A 20,974-nucleotide genomic window follows, 5' to 3' on the forward strand; every position below is an offset into this window, starting at 1 on the left:
GAATGATGGGAAAACAATATCACGCAGAGAGGGAGGGCAGTAAATAATGTTATATCACCCTTGGAGGTCACTTCCAAGCAATTAGGAATAGCTGCCTTACTCTGTATTATCAATTAATCTCTGCCTTCTATTAATCTACACATAATGATAAAATTGTTCACTGAAGCACATTGTGCCGGCTTCAGAAAGATGAAAGCCTATTGCAGTTATACCCCAACCAAAGACTGCCCAGCCTCAAAAGTGTGAGCTGTCTCACCAATGAAAATTCTGGATATGAGACAAGTGATAGAGAACTCCTTCCAAATAGAGGCCGCCTCCCATCTTTGCCCTCCTCTCTATCACTGATAATCCCCAACTGGCCATGTTTTCTCTACGAGCCGACTCAGGGAAAACTGCAATCGCTTGAATAATGAGCCTTGGAGTCAACAAGTCAACCAGTCAAACAGGTGTGGCATGACAATAGCATCTCTGTTTCCTCCTGTGGTGTGCAAGAATTAATATTTCCGTGCTAACTGAAAAAAAATCAGGGACAGACCAGGCAGAATCTACAAAAACACTGTCCACTCCCCAATTCTCAAAAAGTTGCTCAAAGCTATTTCCAGGACAATATATTTTGGGGGAATTCTCTCTCCTTTCACCCCTGAAAAGTGGAAAACCCGTGAAGTGAAAGATGCAGCACTATCCCTGGACATTGGCAAGGTTGTTAGCTGTCTTGTGTGGAGTGTATTACAGCACGAGAGGCCTAGATAACAGAAATATGATTCAATGTATAATATTTATTTAGGCGTTTTGTAATGCTCTTATGTGTAGCTGAATACCTCTAATCATCCTTCATCTCACCCCATCCTAAGGTACTCATACATTCATCAGAATAAAGCAAACATCTGCCAAATTTGACTATGAGATTCCTGATATTTTCAGTAAAATACATACCTTCATGTGCAAGCGGTGTCTGGTTTCCACAGGCTACCATAGCACCAAACGAAGATATGATAGATTTAAGTATATGGCTATTTAATTAATAAAGCCTCACACTTGCAAAATATTTTCAGGTAAGCAAAGAAGGCTCCAGTAGACCTAGCCCTTTCAGATAGGTGGATTCTATTGGGTACTGTGTGCTAGTCTGTTGAGGGTACAAAGGGGCATGGTACCAAAAGATCGCAATTCCTTTATGGAAATGGCAACTTCCCTAGAACAACCAAGCTGACCGAGTCTGGCTCTCTCAACTTCCATGAGATGAACTGCAGACATTCTAGACCTCTATGAATTACAGATGGGACCCGAGACACAACATGGTTGTCTGAATAGTTGAACTATCTATGGAAAAAAGTGGCTTATTCAAGTTATAAGTTACTGATGACTGTATGTTCCTGCTCAGGCTCTTCACCTGATATTTGTCCTTTTCTGCAAGGTACATTGCTTTCAGAGATTCTAAGCGCATTTCTAACTAAGAGCAAAAGGAGATCGCTACCTCTGCTAGGGTTTCTTCTTTGGTATCATCTTGCCGATTTACATAGCAGTAGACTACGCTATTCCCTGTGCATATTGCCACTGCTTTCCCTTCCATCTGGGAGGCAAACCCTTGCAGAGACTTTACAGTCTCGATAAGTTCTCTCCAGTTTGAGGTCTGACAGCTCTCTGTTTGTGACCACTCTCTCTTCATCACGAGGTCCCATATCACTGCTCCCCACCCAGACTTGAATCTGTGAAGATTACAGCTGGAGTGCAAGATTGTAACAGAACCCACTTCTGAGGTTCTCTGGTATTAGCCACCATTGTTTCTGGATTTTGGTATCATGCATTTGAAGCCTTAAGAATCTGGAGACCACTGACATAATAGATTAATCAGAAGAGGTATTAGGTGATGTTGAGCCTAGCACCGTTGGTGCCGACATTAAACGCTGTGCCCTCAACCAAGTGCTGGCTGATGTTTGTTGGCAGTGCTTAATTCATAAAAGAATAAGAGCTAGGGCCCAAAGGTTTGTTCAGAAACTCACAGTCGGCATTATTAAAGGCTGGGGTGAAGAACACTAAAGATGCCTAGTCTTGATGTCACCTCATGCCTCGTTAATCCAGGACCAGACTCTCCATCTGTATCTCACTCTTGCAGGTTCGCTTTCATTCAAGCTTTTTTCTTTTGTCACTGTTTTTACATCTTATTCTACCTCTTTCTTTCCCTTGTTTGTGTCTTTCTCTCCCTTGCTCCTCATCAAAATTGGTTGAGGAAAAACAAGTGCTGGCCCTAAAAATGCATACCCTTAGTATCCACCTGGAACCACTGGTTCAAATTAAGCACTCCTTGTTAAAGAGAAAGAAGGTTTGACAGCTGACTTTGTATCACTATCTTTCTTGTTTCTTTGAGGTACACTTCCTGTTCCTCTGTATTGAATAGTCAAGTCAAGTCAAAGATCTTTATTCGGATATAAAAACATCCATAAAAGTACATATAAATCACAACAACATCCATAAAAACATTTAGAAAATTATAAAAAATGACATAGTTAATCTTGAGATGTGGATATTTCATACAATACAAATATCATAACAAAGACAATAATCCACAATAGGAGTGCAATATAATTAAAACTAGAATAGACCACAGTAAAACAAAACATGGCTAGTTAGCTATGACATGTACAAGGGAGCAGTCACTGGTGCAAAAATGCGATGTGCAAACAATGCAAATATAGTGCAAACTTATCAGGCCACATTCATTGTTGCTCGGGATCGAACAGCAGAGTGAAAGAAACAACTGCCTCTGAAGATAACATCATCAGAGCTTAGCATCAATAGATCTCTAAATGCTAGATTAAAATCCGTCGGAAGGTTCTTTTTAAAATAAGGTATTAAGTAATGTTTAGTGTATTTTGCATAGAAACCACAAAAAAATGTGAAGTGTAACAGGCTTTGTTTGCCGCCTAGGTTACAGGGTCAGCTGATATATTCCGAATTTTTAATAAAGCCTAAAGGGAAGCAAAGGAGATTTTTAATGCTCCCGTCCCTGAACCGAAACAACAAACTCCTATTCCATTTGCCCAGTTTCTTTCCCAGGTAACCCTGGGGCATATTTTGGAGCCTGCCACAAGATACCAAAAGAGGGGTGTACCTTATAATAGCTGGTTTTACGAACTCGATCTTTTCTCTATTTTTTCGGTACAGATCATACAACGCCCGTTTTACTAAGTTCTTATGTGTGCAGTCAATGGTTTGAGGTGTTGTGAATAGGTGCCCCATCTCCACACGTACTAAACTTTTCTCGACTGCCCTGAGCCAAGGTATATGAATGGCCCGCTCGCATTTTAGGCAGTCCGAGATGATATCACGGGTCAAAGAGGCAGCAGGGTTCCGCCATATTTTCAACCAAAACAGGGCGGGTCTAGATCTTATAAAGTCTTCTATATGGGGAGATTCAGTTCTCTATGACACACATAAGATGGTGCCGAAATGACCCCCCCAAGACCCTCCTGCAGAATCTGTTCTCTTCGGTCTGAATATTAATACAGTTCGAATACCCCCACACCTCAGCACCATAGGTCCCTGTCGGTAAGCACTGGGTTTTATAAATTTGTAGCAATGGTAAGATAACTTCAGCATGTTTAGGTTGACGGAGGGTGATTATAGAGTTGATAGCTTTTCCCAGTTTATTTCTCTCCCTGGCGACATGAGGTTGCCAGGATCCAAAATCGGAGAACAACAGGCCTAAATAAGGAAAAGTGCAAGTGCTGTTTAAAATATTGTTCCCCGACATGATATGGCGAATTCTGTGTTTCTTTGGGCCACTAGACATTATGTAGGATTTTTTAAAATTAGTACATAAGCCGAGATCGGCCATATATGAGACGAAACCTGATAATAAAGTGCGTAATGCATTGGGTGTGCGGCCCATAAGGACCGCATCATCCGCATAGAGGAGTGCGGGGAATGGTCTACCGTTGATGTATGGAACATCACTGGTTAATTTACATAAGGAATTACTTAGTTCATTTATGTACAAAAAGCAGGGGGGCCAAGACGCAGCCCTGTCTCACCCCCCGGCCGATTAGAATGTCACCCGAGACCTCGCCATCATTGTTTATTCGAACACGGGCTTTCAAGTCACTGTGTAAGTGGGCCAAAAAATAAACCAAAGGTTCGTCTAAACCATAATTCAACAACACTGACCATAAACGGGAACGATTAACAAAATCAAAAGCAGAACTTAAATCCATAAACTCTAAATACAATGGGTATTTTTTAGCAATGGTGTATTTGGCCAGTAATAAATTTAGATTTAAACATTGCTCCACAGTCCCTACATTACTTCTAAAGCCTAATTGGCATGGGTGCAGGATCATATTTTCTTCAGCCCAGGTTCTGATCTTGTTAAAAATAACCCTACCTAGAATCTTTAGGGTATTATCTATTAAGGATATTGGGCGATAACAACCAGGGTCAAGTCTGTCGCCTTTTTTGAAAATTGGCACGATAATGCTGTTGGACCAGGAACTTGGGGGTGGAGTATGGGATAAATTATTAAAGATGTTACACAATAAGGGTGACCAAAAGTCAGGCTCTGATTTTATTTAATCAATGGATAGTCCATCGGGACCAGGTGCTTTATTCCCCGCGCTTTGTAAAATAGCATCTTCCACCTCTGTTATAGAAATATTAAGTGTCTTGAGGGGCTGAGAAAATTCCATGAAAAAATACGGCGCAGCATATATATTAGAAAAATGCTCTACCCACAGGTCCCCAGGTATATTACAATTTATGGGAGTAATCTTAGATCCGATTGATCTCAGATTCTTAACCTCATTCCAGAATCCAGCAGCGTCTTTCAGTGCCGATGTGCGCACAAGGGTTTCCCAATGGTCTTTTAAAAGCTCTTCCGATCTTATTTTTAGAGTACGCTTATAACTTAATCTTAGTATCCTCACCAGGGACTGGTCCCGTGGTTCAGCTCTAAGGGCAGCCCTTAATTCCCGATTGGCTTTGGAGCATGAGGTATCGAACCACCTTGGGTATTTGACATTGTTGGCTAGGGCTGGTTTAGAGATCTCCTTTTTTATGGCCTTATACAGCCCTGTGAAGGCCTCAACAATGTCATGACCGAGGCTATCAGAGGATAAACAAACACACACCAATATAGGGTGTTCCTTGATAATACGAGCTAAGACCCCCTTATTATCTATCCCCTTCCAAACCACCCTCAGTTTATCTGTCGATGCTGTTAAATTTTTTGCCCCGATTTCACTACTGTTCCCTTGTTTTTTAATAGTTTTAAAACTAAATGAAATTGGGTAATGGTCGCTATATATGGTACTGACGACTGCCGCCTCTAATAAGAGGTCCACGAGCAGGGAAGATATGAAAACATAGTCTATTGTAGTTGAACTCCCACGCCCGATATACATGGCCATGGGTCCTTTAATTGCATCAATGTTTGCCTTCTCCATGACGTTGACCAAGTCCTGTGTGGCTAAATGGTTAAGCAATTCTTCACCTCTTTTGCAAGGAGGGGTTCTAAAGTGAATATGTGCATTAAAATCACCTCCCAAACAAATACCATCAAGTTTACCATACTTTTCGCCATCTACAATTTCATCGATAAAATCAAACAATCTTATAACATTTTTGTTTGGATGAGTTGTGAAATCGTTATTATAAAAGTTAATTAAACATAATTTGATCCTGCCAATATAAAACAAAGCCTGGAAATTCATATCATTAGTTTGCAAGGGTTCAACTTTATCTCCTGCCCTAATCTTAACCCAAATAGATAATCCCCCACTGGGTCTGCCCATAACCGGAATGGGTACGATCTGGTTGTGGCAGCTATAGCCCTCAAAAAGCAAAGAGCGAGTGCACCAAGTTTCTTGAAACATTAAAATATCAAAATTAATAACCCAATCTGCCCAGTCCGTGATTTTCATTTTCGCTTTGAGACCGGCAATATTCCAGCTCAGAAATGTCAAATTATCGGACGGTATGGGAATAGCAGAGGCATGGGCAGTTGTTTTGAAATGGGATGGCGACACTAACGCTCTAATGCCATTAAACACAGATGAGGTAGAGCAGATTGGCAGTTCATCCAACGGGCCAGGCATATTGATATGATCACCCGCTGTTGTGCTTGGAAGAACAGCTGGAGGTCAATCCAAAGTGCCCGGCTCAGATAATACACTAAATCTATTATACAGTGGATACGGTGGTGGGGCTGGGCTAAATGATCTCTGGATGGGCATATAAAAATAACCCAATGGCAATAGGGTTATAACAGTTGAAGGGCTAAAATAGGTATTGTTACTATTAAGAATGAATTTAACAGTAGTGGGGTGTCTAAGGTTAATTACAATACAGTCTCCAGGGATGTTCTTAAGTGAGGGACCGACCCAGCTCACCCGGCGGACTGACAAAATTTCATTCGAGATGTTAGGCCCTACCCCTTTATGTTTAGTCAACCTGTCAATACACTTGTTGTTCAACTGGGCCCAGGACTCACCTTGATCCTCCCTGAGCGGTGGTACACCCGCCAAAATTAAGACATATGGGCAAGCAGCAGGGGGTAAATGAAGGGCCGGCCCCAGATGTTTTGAGGGCCTAGTAACAGCGGCTTGGCCCTTGTCTGAGCCAGAGATGGCGGGTGCCCCCAGCCTCATAAGGGGCACGGGGGGTCCGCCCTTTGAGGTATCGACGGCCACACTAATGGGGCAAGGTGGTTCAGCTGCTGCAGCCGGGGTATGCTGTAGTGACATGGAAGATTGAATGTTCCTGGCGATGTCACCCCTGGGTACGATGTTAGATGTAGGTGTGCAACTGATAGTATTAGGCCTATCACTCGAAAAGCCCTTGCTGGCGACTTCCAGATCTTTTAGTGGACGTTCTCCCCTCATTAGATCGAGACTGATAACCCCTTTCCTTTTTGCATACTTATTTTTTACCAGGTTTTCCAGTCTATCTAACCTTTAAAAAATAAGATTAAACTGTTTGATCATATGACTTTCCATTTGTTTAAAAATAGTATCAGCTATAGTCTCAATGAAATTCTCGTTTGGCTTTTTTTTGAGTGACGTTTTCAATTGTGGGCTCAGTTTGTGTGCAAGCCGAGTTATGACCTTCTTTAGGGGAAGTTGTATCTAAAGGCCCCAGAACAGATTGCATAGACTCATTAATAATGCTGGCACCCCCTGGCATTTGTTTCCCTCTAGTCCACATGCTCAGGGGGGTCGGTTGGCTCTTGTTACGAGAGGATTGTTTCTTCTTATTAGCTGTTGGGTTCGAGGGACCTCTTTTCCTTTTCTCACCAATAGTCTTATTACTCGGGGACAGAGGAGGGATAAACTCGTGTGCAGCGGGATCAGGTTGTGAGTCAATAATAAATGGACAACAGCTGCTCCCTGGTAACGTAGTCACCGAATTTACCAAGTTAGGTTTAATAACTGTGACCGCAGGAAAAAGCGGCAAACAGTTAGTAGCACTTGTTTGCTGGGGTTCAGAGTGTGAACGAATAAGGTCCATGGACATTCTCCTCTCAGTATTGGCAATTTCATTGGTGACCATGTTAAAGGCATTATCCAGCATGCTCTCCAGTGACGATGGAGGAACAGGAGGGACCACCGATGCCTGTATAATTGAGCTAGCGTTTCTTTTCCCCATAATAGTTAAATCGGAGCTCACCTTTGTAGCAGGTTAGAGGGGTGGCCCGCCCGACCACTGATGACCTCTGAGGGCCTTAGAGGGCCCGCCCTTTGCCCGGGCTTAGCCCGGCGCAGACCCGCGCGCGGTCCCGCGAGGCGGTGGCTCAGCTGTGATTTATGCGCCTCCAGGCGCGAGACTGCGGGAGGCAGCTTCATGTTCCGCCGCTGGGAATGCTGGGAAACGTAGTCCCCCTCCACACGGCGGCCGCGTTAGAATGGCGGCGGCGGGAGGGAGACAGGCAGCGGCCGTGGAAGTGTACCCAGGGAAATGCGGGTAGAGTGTCGCCTCGAACAGTGTCTGCTTTCAAATGGAAATAACTCGCCCGCTCTGCCAGTGGCTCAGCTGTGATTTATGCGCCTCCAGGCGCGAGACTGCGGGAGGCGGCTTCCTGTCCCGCCGCTGGGAATGCTGGGAAACGTAGTCCCCCTCCACACGGCGGCCGCGTTAGAATGGCGGCGGCGGAAGGGAGACAGGCAGCGGCCGTGGAAGTGTACCCAGGGAAATGCGGGTAGAGTGTCGCCTTGAACAGTGTCTGCTTTCAAATGGAAATAACTCGCCTGTATTGAATAGTGTTACAGTGCATAATGTCTTCTGAGCTCCCATCATGTTAGATTTCTTGAAGTGCAGCAGTAACCCCAGGTTCTTCAGGCAGTCACGTACTCTTTCTGAGTTGTTGAGGTAGGGGATACATTGAATTGCTTTCAGTAAAACAAGGCTTCATTCTACTAGGGCTAGTACCTAGCTCAATACCATGGGTGCTGATGAAACCCTGAACGGAATTGCTTTAAATCGGTACTGTTGCCTGTTCACTGCAAAGAGAACTCAGCCCTGGCTCTTAGGATGAATGAGTTCATGTAAATACGCATTATGAATATCTAAAGTTCCAAGCAGAACCTTGAAGGTGTGATTCTTCAGAAGCCAAAGAAGAAGAAGACACCTGAAACAGGAAAAAATGAACAAATGGACCTCCAATTGTGTGTTCACCAGAACATACTTGACAGAGGCAGAAGCAGAATGAAACTCCAATAATAGCAGCAAGGATGTTGAATAGCAAAAGCTGCTACCCCTCAAAAGACTGACTTCTTCAGTCATCCTTGCATGCTGCATGCACGTGTGTGCTCATGTTAGTTGGGCTTGTGGGTCAATTATGAAAAAATCTTTATTATGTTATGTTGTATGTATTTATACATGTTTGGTATTTACAAAGTGTGAGAAAGTGCCTCTTTTGCCTGGTTAGCCCCCCACTTTTAGCCTGTTTTGATGTGGTTTCATATGTAGTGCACAGGGTCCCTGCCTACCAGGTACTCTGTGCTAGTGTTCCTTCCCCAAAACAAAATTCCCAATTGGTACTTCTGCCCCCTGTAAGTCCCTAGTAAATGGTATCTTGGGTACCTAGGGTCTGAGAGCTGAAGAGAATCCCTTGGGACCCCTCCCCCCTCACTGTGATCATGCCACTGCCCTTGTAGCCTGCAGTTCACTGTGAGGGAGCAAAACAACAAAGTCTACATAGCACCATGCCAGCTAGCACTGCCTGACGGCATAGGTAAATGGTATTGAGGTGGTTTTCCCAGACCAGACACTCAGATTCAACAGATCAAAGAAGAAGATGGAAGACAACCGTTGCCAGGAACTGAACCACTGCAGACAAAACCTGGCAAGAACCCAACCGCCTGCAACTGGTTTGACCACAGGACCTGCTGTTCTTCCAGAAACTCTGAAAGGCCTCCAAGAAACCCCAGAGACTTTTCAACCTTCACCAAAGTGCCAAGAACCACTTTTCGGACTATAGGCTCTAGTGTCCAGCATCTGCCGGTACCAGAACTGCAGTCGTGAGGACTGACCCTTGTGTCCACGCGACTCACTGCTACTAGAGAACTCCCTTACCACCGTGGTTGAGGACAGGCACTTGTGTCAATGTGACTCTACCCGGTCAGAAGAACACCTCCCAGAAGGATGGCCTCCCCGACCACAAGGGATCCACTTGGCCCCACGACCAGCGCTGTGCACAGCCCGGTGCCCAAGAACCCGTCAGAGGCCTTGCCAGCCTCCTCCTGCCCCTCTTGCACTGCCTGCCCGACCACGATCTCCCTGAGACAGTCCTACGACAGCAGAACTTCTCCATCCGATCCACAGCAGCCTGCTGCAGTCGACCGCAATGGTAACTGTGTTTTCGGTCTGCTGAAAACCCATCAGCTTCATTGCCCTCAGCGGACCGCAAGGGTAAACCTAATTTGCCGGTATCAACCGCTACAGCGTAGATACTGAACCCCGCACCTCTTAGGTGCCCCTAATTCACCACCACCAACATTGCCTGCAGTGTTAGCCTGAGACACCCGAAGACTGGACTGGAACTGTAAGTGGCATATGTACCTATTACACTGCACAATTGTTTTCCTCCAAAGGTTAAGATTGAACTGCTCTGAAATTTGCTCTGTCAACCTTCTCCACCCCGAAAAATAATACCAATGAGAATCGTACTTACTGTAATGCGAAGACCCTGGTCTTAAAATAAAATATAAACAAGGTATAATTTTCTTAATTTGGTCTGGACCTCTTTCTTGAGTCGGGTGTCCATTATTGATCACTGTGGTGCAATAAATGTCTTATAATCTTCTGTGTTAGGCCTAAAGCTGCTCGACCACCCCACCACAAATAGAGCACTTTGGATTTTACATTGAACCCGGTACACTTTTGAAGAACCCCTGGACTCTGCTCATGGTATTAAAATATCACCGATAGTTGTGGACAGTCCTACTAGGTCATTTAGGTTAAACCTATACAATCAAAATTCGTTGATTGAAAATGCATCATTTGCATGTTCCTTTGTGTGTTTTTAGTGGTTTGTTGATGAGGGCATTTCACCTTCCTCATTGTTTTATGTTTTTTAAAGGGTGTTTCCCCACTTCCCTCTGTGGAGCTGCTCCATTTTTTAGCCCTTCCCTTTCAGCTTTTCTGAAACTCTCACTATTCTCTTCATCGATTTCCCACATGGCTTCCCTACCTATTTTTTAATTAGGGTACTTTTGCCCAATCTTTCTCAATATCTGCCTCGAAACACTGCTGGCCATATTTATGATCCGGTTTGCGTCACTCTTGCGCCACGCAATGTGGTGCAAGAGCGACGCATACCTTAAGTCATATTTTTGAAGCCACGCAAAGCCACTTTGTGTGGCTTTTAGTGGCTCCAACAATATGTAGTAACGCAACACTGTGTAAATTGCTGCTTTGCGTTTCTCGGCCCTAAGTAGGCATTCTATTGGCATTGCATGGGTGTTCCCACAGAATTCCCATGATTTGTGACGCATTTCCAGATTTACAAGACCTTGTAAACCTGGCACTGCGCCAAAAAGATACACCTCCCCAAAGGAGGCGTAACAAGGAGAAATATCTTTATTTCTCTATAATTTTTCCTCTTTCTATGTGTGCTGCATTTTGAAGCACACACAGAAAGAGAAAAAAACCACTCAGGATTGTTTTGTGCAGGAAGGTGCCCCTCCCTGCGCAAAAACAATTCTGCCTACAACACAGGCACCCTTGCACCATGGTGCAAGGGTGCCTGCTTTGGCGGTAGGCTGCCAAAATGGCGCCAGCACAAGGGAAAAGGTCAGGAATGCGCCATATTGGGTACATACTTAGCATTCCTGCCCTTTCCATGTACCACAGGGCAGCAAGTTGATTTGCTGCGCTGCCCTGCTTCACTCAAGTCATAAATATGGCCATGCATTTTTATGGTGTGGTAAAATGCCTTTGCACGATTCTTTTTGTTAAGTTTGAAAACACTTTTTCAAAATTGTGGCTTCTATGATTTTGCAGTTTAACCAAATGTTTTCTTTTTTTGGATCAAATGCTGTAAATGATTCATATAAGCTCTTGTAGTTATGTAATATCCACCTCCTTTTCTCTATACTGAAGCTTGGAAAATTCAAATTTCCATTGCTCCCTATTATATGTAATATTGGTTCTGTGGTTATCTTTGGTAAGGTGGGTAATGCCTGTATAACGTTACATTACAGTCCTGCTGATCTTCTCGGTCCATGGGAGGAGGGTTACACATTGCAACTTGGGAGGTGGGTCAGACTTTCCTGAAGGCCAGGTTTGTAACTCATGATGTGGAAGTACACACATCTTATGGAGTAAACTTCTTCTAAAGTAATATCCTTGTTGAAAAGTGATATTAGGCATGGATTAGATAAACAAATATTTTCTAGTACATTCCAGCATAGTCAACAAGATAAACGTAATAGACATCTCAAAATAAATTCACACTGTTCTTGTTTATGTCATCTCCATAATACAGGTCTGACAGGTTGCCCACTGCATTACGTAGATGAATGCTTGACAAGTAGCATCTAAGGTAACTTCGTGGATGCCTCAGCTATAATCAGCAAGTCTCTCCTGTCCCTTTATTGAAGCCATTGCCAAGAGAGGATGTACCACCCCCTGAGAGGATGACATCACTGGCTGGCACCAGCTCCACTTGCCACTCGGAGTGGGTGTCCTTCCAGGATGAGGAGCCATGTACTGGTTCTCCTAGGGGTACTGTAAATGTTAATCTTTGTTTAATGTTATTAATGGTTATTGTCTGGATGGAAAGGTGGCAGGATCTAGGGCACTGTTTCATTTAGTAAACTTGAGGATGCCAATGGCTGCATGTTGGCCATTTTGAAGGCAATAAAGCTCTCGTTATTGAGTATTTCCAAGATTTTAGTCTAATATTACCTTTATTTTCTTCATGCTGGAAAAGAGGAAAAAGTTAGAAATCTCAATTGTTGCCTATATTCTTTAACTTCACATGAGACTTTTATGGCCAACTATGAAAATGTCATGCAAACAAGCCAAAACCTAGTTTTCCATTGTCTTGAACTGTTTGTGAACATTTCCACCTTGGCTGGCCTTGTGGCACATTTTCAACTCTAGCTTTTTGCCCAGATATTCTACAAGAACATTTTATAAGGGGCGGATGCACAGAAATAATCTGAGATAAAATCCCAAATTTACTACTTTTGGTATTCACAGAAGGCATTTTCTAATAGTAAAGTTAGGACTCCAAATTGTGGTAAAACTGGTGTGCGGCCAAATCGCTGGTGGTGCTTGGAAGGTGGCGCTACCGCTGGCGCTCAGTATGTACAAAAATATTCCCCAACCGTATCTGATTGAAGAGCCAGCACTCGCCATCATGGGGATTCTCTCGTTTATTGCGCAGACTCCAATAGACCCATGGACAAAACAGGAACGCGTTTCGGCAGTCAAACTGCCTTTCTCAACCTTTTAAATATATATATATATATATATGTGATCAAGGTCCTTGTGGGATCGAAACGCGTCATGCTGGTGGTGTAACTGTGGCTGAATAAATCTTAGCAGTGACACCAATCCTGTGGTCTGCGCTCCGTTTTTTTCAGCAGAGAAGATGATGACTGCTTATGGAGACAAAGTATCATATATATATATATATATATATATATATATATGAAAAAATCGAGTTTAGATGGAAAGCAGCTGCAGTATAGAGCACTCTCAACACCAGCGATACTCTAAATTTACTCACCTCAAATGTCTGCTTTTCTATCAAAATCTTTAAGCGGAGGATTAGTACAGTGCCGTCCACACCAAGATAGAAAGGGGCAAAGTATTTTACCATTTCTGCAGCATAGTCTTTAAGCATAGGATTAGCCCAATGCAATCCTTGCCGAGCTGTAAAATGGCCAAAGCCTTTTACCACTCCAGGCACAGCATTACAGCATTGGATTGGTAAAATATATATCAACACACGACAAAGATTACATCTCGAAGCCCCAATCATAGGAATATTGGTGTTTTATTCTATCAGACTTGCAGCATTTCATTCTCTGACGTGGTTCGGCTGTACGATCAGCCTTGTTCACAGGTGAGCCGAATAATAGTGCAGCGTGATGTAGGCCTTGAATCCCATTAAACATGTGACATTCTTTTCAGAAAATACAACTCCTTCATTGCACCTGAAACATAAATACATTTTGTATACACTATCACTTTTTGTTTTGCTTAATAGCATTCAAAACATCATGTTACCGTGTAGTCCAGGTGCACATAATGCTCAATTATAAAAAAGTCACACATTAGAGGGAGACTTCATTTCGTATTTGCGTTCTTGCTCGATATCATGCTGCCGGACTCACATCTATATTATAATGGTCAAACACCAGTTCTCAGAAATGGCAAGAGGAGACAATTCTCCTCCTGCTCCCTTTCTTGCCTCAGTGCTCCTTTTGCCAGACTTCATCATAGTGAGGCAAAAAAGAGGCAAGCGGGATATGCTCCCCAAATAGATCCAAACAAACATCTCCTTTTGCAGGGAGCCCCCATCCCTGCAGGGCAGCTACGTCAAGACAGGTAAGGAGTGTCCTGTCATTCAAATTACCACACAATGAAGACTACTTCGATTACTGACCTAAGTATTACTACCCAGTGGTGACTTCCACTTGGTGAAATATATATATATATATATTCAGTGAAAAAACCATAGGTTTCAAGCACGTTATAGTTAGGAATTAGCATTTAAAAAACCTTAGAAATTCACTGAACAAACCATAGGTTTCAGGGGCGTTCTAGTTAGCTGGACTTTTCAATTGTACAAAACCATTGAAATTCCCCCGTTATAGTTAGTTCAGCTAACTATAACTCGCGCGCCCGCAATACACTGCTGATGACGTCACATATTACATCACTCATGACATGGTCAGTGACATCACTCATGACATCACTCATGACATCTCAAATGACATCACTGATGACATCATCCAGTGAATGTGTGTTTTTCTGAAAATTACATATGTTTTATATATGTATATCTCAAGGTCGATGGAAGAATAAATGGGTATATAAGTGTCTAAATGGATGATTTGTTTTTGAAAAATTGATTGTATAACTGACTGATTAAGTGTATCTTAGTGAATACATGGCTTAGTGAGTAATGTTTAAATATGTAAATATCTGTATCAGTCTCTCACTTTGTGTATAAGTGGCTGCATGGGTTGGTGAGTAGCTACATGAGTGTCTATATAGGTTATTAGTTGGTTTTTTCAGTATCAGTATGAGTGTCTGAGTGTCTGCATGGTTCGGTGGGGGTATTACGTAGTGCATAGGTGCATGAATGAGTGACTCACTGTTTGTATGTGTTGAAGACAGCATGTGTGCAGGACTTTATGGGTGGTTGAGTGTGTGCATGGGTGTGTTAGTGAGTGAATGACTGTCTCAATAGTGTCTTTATGAGTAACTACATATGTTTTAAACTAGTATATGTGACTATTGGTGTATATAAGTGAGTATATGTGAGAGTGAGAGATTGAAAGAGTTCCTGTATGAATAAGTATGTGTTTCTATAAGTGTTTGTTTAAAAGACTAAGTATGTGTAAGTTTCTGTAGAAGTAAGTGTGGTGGTGTGTGTATAACTGTATATGCAAGTAAATGGATGTTTGATTCTTTATTAGCATGAGTGACTATGTGTGTGAGTAACTCTATGGATGAATGGCGTTGTATAACAGGATGTATAGGTGTATGAGTACATATGATGAGTGAGTACATGTATGAGTGACTGTATAGGACTGTTGGTGAATGAGTGGATGTGTATGTGGATCTTAGAATTACTGAATAGGTTGTTGTAACTGGTATTGGTATGTCCATTCTTTTGAAAATTTTAGTTTCTATTTTAGAATGTGTGTATCAAAGGTTATATTAGGGGGAGAGGAGGTCTGCCACTCTATCACAAGGATGATGTCATGAGTGATGTCATTTGAGATGTCATGAGTGATGTAATATGTGACGTCATCAGCAGTGCATTGCGGGCGCGCGAGTTATAGTTAGCTGAACTAACTATAACGGGGGAATTTCAATGGTTTTGTACGAGTGAAAAGTCCAGCTAACTATAACGCCCCTGAAACCTATGGGTTTTTCAGTGAATTTCTAAGGTTTTTTAAATGCTAATTCCTAACTATAATGTGCCTGAAACCTATGTTTTTTTTCAGTGAATTTCAAAGGTTTTTTAAATGCTAATTTCTAACTATGCCTACAGAGATAGGACATGTGAAGAAAGAAGAAAAAACGCACAGAAAGAAAAAAAAGAAATGCAGAAAGAAGCAACAGAAGTCCTCAAAGACGAAGAAAAGTGCAGGAAGAAGGATAACGTGCAGAAAGAACAAACAGAAGAGCAGAAAGAAGCCTTGTTGCAAAATCATCCTGTACCCTCAACTTTTTCAGACGGATACTGGTGGTAACTGAGTCTGACTAACCAGTCCTAGAGCCAGTGCTATGTTAAAAGACACTCAGAATACAGTGAAAACACCTACATACACTAGGGAACACTATGCGTTGGGGTCCCCCTGTGATTAGTATGACCTCCTCTGTAAGCCCCTTGTATATAATAGGGCAGGGGATTAAAACGACCTCTTAAAACGCGCCACAGGGCGTGTTTGCACACGTCACCTCAGGCCCCGCCCCCTCCCTTCCCCACTGTGTAAACACGCCCTGTGGCCGTTTTAAGTTGGGAGATTAAGTCCCCTTGAATCCTGAGGATCCCTAGGGTCCAACTAGACCACTAGGTAACTCCAGTAAGCGCCACAGATAGATGTAAAAAGGGGCACGGCCTAGACCACCTCTCTGCAACGCAGCTCAGTGGAGCTTACTGGAAGCACCTGGTGGGCTAGTTAGCCCCCAGGGGCCCCCAGGATTGAAGGGGAATTATTTCCCCAACTTAAAACGCGCCATAGGGCGTGTTTGCACACGTCACCTCAGGCCCCGTCCCCTCCCTTCCCCACTGTGTAAACACGCCCTGTGGCTGTTTGTTAAGTTGGGAGTTTAAGTCCCCTTGAATCCTGAGGGTCCCTAGGGGCAAAGTAGCCCACTAGGTATGTCCAGTAAGCGCCATTGCAGAGAGGTGTAAAAAGGGGCACGGCCTGCACCACCTCTCTGCAATGCAGAGCAGTGGCGCTTACTGGAAGCACCTGGTGGGCTAGTTGGCCCCCAGGGTCCCTCAGGATTGAAAAGGAATTTATTTCCCCAAATTAAAACGCGTCACAGGGCGTGTTTGCACATGTCACCTCAAGCCCCGTCCCCTCCCTTCACCACTGTGTAAACACGCCCTGTGGCCGTTCTAAGTTGAGAGATTAAGTCCCCTTGAATCCTAAGGGTCCCTAGGGTCAAACTAGCCCACTAGGTACCTCCAGTAAGCGCCACAGAGCTGTGTTGCATAGAGGTGTAAAAAGGGGCGTGGCCTCAGAACACCTGTCTGCAACGCAGCTCCCTGGTGCATACTGGAGATACCTGTTGGGCTAGTTGGTCCTCAGGGACCCTCAGTATTGAAGGTAAATTAATTCCCCAACTTACAACTGACCAGGGGGCGCGTTTGCAGAGTGCTGCAAGGAGGGGGCGTGGCCTCCGGCGCGATGCCGGTCTTTTATTTATTTTATTTTTTTAAGATGGAGGGCTGTGTGGCCCCATTCTTTTTCTAATTTATTGGCCCTGGGGAACCTATCCCCCAGGGCCTGCGCCCTAATTTGTTTTGTAGAAAAAAATTAATTTGGCCCTCTCAAGGCCTTAATCGGCCCCGGGGACCCCAACCCCTGGGTCATGGCCTTTTTTTTTTTTTTTAATTCTTTAGGAGAGGGGCTGCGTTGCCCTCCTCAGGCCACTTATGGCCCCGGGGACCCCATCCCCCGGGGCCGGCCTTTGTTTTTTATTATTTAAAAAAATATATATTTATAGAAACACCTAGGACATGCTGGACAAACCGTATGTACCTATCACCATGACGATTTGCGTGATATTTATTAAAAGGTGACTATGCATACAATGAATCCACGTGGAATGTATTTACACCGCTAGTGAAACTCTGACGTGTCTGACGCCCTACCGTGCCTAATCCCGGCGCCCCCGCTGGTGGGTACTCTCCAAGTAGACACCCTTGTCGTTTATTTATACAAACATGGGTAGCTATTGACAAGCACATTTAATACACATGCACACCAAGCCATTCAAAGGGGATTCGACCAAAACTATGCAAGAAACCCCCCTCACGGTTAATAAAACACACATCCACCGCCGGAGGTGTAATACTTTTTATTTTACTCTCTGGAAAGGAGACGAACCTCACTTGAGATTCACAGCATGGTCCTGGCTGAGCCAATGCTGTGTTACACCCACCAGTGCCCGCCGAGTGCCACACACCTCTGTGTTGTATTCTACTAGCTAGTGCGTATGCTATGACACTCTCTAGCCCATGTGCACTGTAACACCACCCCGTGAATATGTCATGCCACACTTGCCTTCGCACGGGTTATATTGCCCCATCTAACGTGCCTTCCTCGATGCCTATGTTATAACGCACAGCGCTATGCCATACATATTACAATCTGGGATCCATATCTTTGTCACAGTGCATATGCAACGTTACACTCCCCAGCACATATTTTATATTACAACTTTAGAGACTAGTTAGGTTACACAACACTGCCCTGTGCATATTACACTCCAGACGCATATCGCATAGCACGCGCTAGTGCCTGTGCTATCTCGCACTCTCCAATGAATCTGTCATTGCGCACAATGTATTGCATATTATATTTCACGCCCCGGTTCATCTTATATCACACTTTGTGGTGCATAGTTTATACCATATACTATATCTAGTTTTCATTTTCGATCGTGCTCTCAGGACTATGTTCTATATAACACTGCGTCCACCTACACTTTTCACGGGCATTACATTTTGCGATGGGGGGTGGAGGGTCAGGGGGTGTTTCTGCCAAGTGAGCCCGGAGTCACAGTCACAAACGTCCTCTTCTTCCTGAATAAAGGTGAGATTATGCTGCGTACTTGTTCATATTTTAAGTAGTTCGCACAGACACACATTTTAAAAACAATAAAGTTCCTAATACCCACCTTCTCTGAACAGTTAGCTTGCTGCCACATCCACCTCCTCCCTATCCTCTGTTGTCTGAATCCATGGACTAGCCTCCTCCCTCCTGCTATGCATGGTCTGATGTGCTGCCACTGCCCTCCATTTAGCATGATGTACCAGTCCACTCCTCCTGCCCTCCATTGCCCAATTCTATGGCCCATCATTGACCTCCTGCTTAGCCTCTGTGCTTAGCTTGCTGCCCCTATTCTCCTTCCCCCTGCCCTCCGATGTCTTTGTGCATGCCCCTGCTCCATCCTTTTTGCCCACCATGTTCCATGGACCTGCCACTCCTATCTACTCTGAGTGTTCTGTTGAGCTGCCACTCCCCTCCCACCTGCGTAGCATTGTCAGATGACTGTGACCTGTCCCTGCCACCTCCACCCTGCCTGTCCACATGCCATGCCCCTATCCCCTTCCTCCTGTCCTCCATGGTCCATTTTACTGCCACACTCACCTGCCCTCCCTGGTCTGTTGTGCTGCAACTGCTCCTCCTGCCTGCCCCGCGCAGTCTGTTGTGAGGCCCCTTCCCCTGAACTATCTTGTCTGTGCCCAGGTCCTGACCCTCCCTTCTATCCTCCATGGTCCTTTGTGCATGCCACTGCACCCTCCTTCTTGCCCATCATAGCCATTGTGCTGCCACTAACCCTCCCGCTTGCCATGCATGGTCTTCTGTGCTGTCCTCTGTTATCCAAGTCCATGTCCCTACCCCAATTCATCCTGCCTACCATGATCCAATGTACCATACTTGCGAACATTTTGAACTTGGTAAGAGGGAGATTTTGAAAAAAAACTGGGGTATTGATTTTCCCCTTTGAGTTACATTGAAAAAGAGGAGATTGTAGACAGGAGACAGAGCAAATAAAGCCCATTTGAGCTTAAAAACATTGGATGTTTCCTGGGTGTAACGGGTCTGTTGGCATGTATGGTTGTACTACCACTGCCTCTTTCTTCTGCCCACAATGGTCTATTATATTGCCACAGCCTCTCTTGCCAGTCCTGTGGGTTTGTTGCCCCTGCCCCCCTTTCCACTGCCCTCCATAGTCTGTTGTGCTGCCACTGCCCTTCCTGCTTGCCCAGTGTGGTCAAATTGTTGCCTCTGCACTCTCCTACCTGCCTTCAATTTTCAGAGTCCGTGCCCCTGGCCTCTGCCTCTCAACAGTATCCCAATGAACAACTAGATTGCTAACATTCTATATTTATTACAAAAGTGTGTAACGTCTGACGTCATCTTGATGTAATCAAAACTGTAATACCTAGAGCATTTCCTTTAGAAATTACATATATGAGAGGGTCTTATTTGCATCAAAATTATGGTTAGTGCTCTAAAAAACTAAAATGAGGACATATTTTCTGAGTTTTCAAATAGCGACAAAGAACTTTTAAATTATTTGTAATCTTTATGTTTTTTTATCCAGTTGACCACTTGATTAAATGTTGCACCTAGGGGAGAGGATGTGGTGTTACTTCCAGATCTGCAGACTTTGCAACTGGGGAACCAGGTTGGAGTTTCTGCTTCAGCTCAACATTCTGTGATTCTGGTCAAATCACTTAATCTCCCCATGTCTACAACCAAAATGAATTTGATCTTGTGTGATGTAACCAATGCTCATGTAAAGAACTCCAATCCCTGACAAGTCTGAACTATATAAAACTGCAAATACACAAAAAATAAGTGCACACTTCTGTCATTGGGCTACATGAGGGCTACATCTGGGTGATATTTGTGCTGCATTTGGGCTCTTTTGTCTCTGGTGGCCATCTTGGGAGATTTATTTGTTATGAAATTTCCTAATTTCCTCATTTACTGCAGTCTCCTCAGTAGGAAATACTTTCAGTTTTTTACTTTGGTTCCATCAAGAAGGCATTCAGATGTGTCACACATTTGCCATAAATTCTGAATGTTAGCACTCTAGTTGCTCATTAGATCACTGTAGTAAAGCTACTGCGCACCAGGGAAGTCTGCTGCTGGTATTGAAAGTGCATGTTTCAGTCTGCATGTCAGAATTTTTTAATCAAATAGACGAGGATTTTAGAAGTCAAAATGTGCCCTAATTTTTCTTTCTGCAGCACTAATCATACTTTCTATGGCAAAATGAACCCCCTCATTTTGTTCCTTTTTAAATTAAATGTTTTAAGAGTTACCACTTTATTCCAATCAAGATGGCTTCAGGTGTGCAATACGTTTGTCATAAGTAGGACTGTTAGAGCTCTAGTTGTTCTTTAGAACACTCTGGGAAGCTGCAGTAGAACACAAAGAAATCAACTGACAGTCTCTGCCCTTGTTGGATGTACATGTTTTACTGAGAATGTCAGACTTCATTCTCACATGACTGAGAAAGATAATGTGAATTTACTGAAAATATG

General features: G+C 43.7%; 1 protein-coding gene across 5 annotated transcripts in view; it reads left to right on the forward strand.

Moving 5' to 3' along the window:
* Positions 1-20,974, forward strand: part of STON2 (stonin 2) — a 668,352-nt gene that overhangs the window by 271,051 nt on the left and 376,327 nt on the right. For 3 of the 5 annotated variants that reach the window (XM_085626602.1, XM_085626603.1, XM_085626604.1), the window contains one exon: positions 11,975-12,213. The exons of the other annotated variants lie outside the window; for them this stretch is intronic. In XM_085626602.1, the coding sequence (XP_085482728.1) occupies positions 12,126-12,213 (88 nt within the window). In that variant the 5' untranslated portion in view covers positions 11,975-12,125. The remainder of the gene's footprint in view (positions 1-11,974; positions 12,214-20,974) is intronic. 5 annotated transcript variants of the gene reach the window in all.

Source organism: Triturus cristatus, chromosome 9, assembly GCF_964204655.1.
Source record: "Triturus cristatus chromosome 9, aTriCri1.1, whole genome shotgun sequence".
NCBI lineage: Eukaryota > Metazoa > Chordata > Amphibia > Caudata > Salamandridae > Triturus > Triturus cristatus.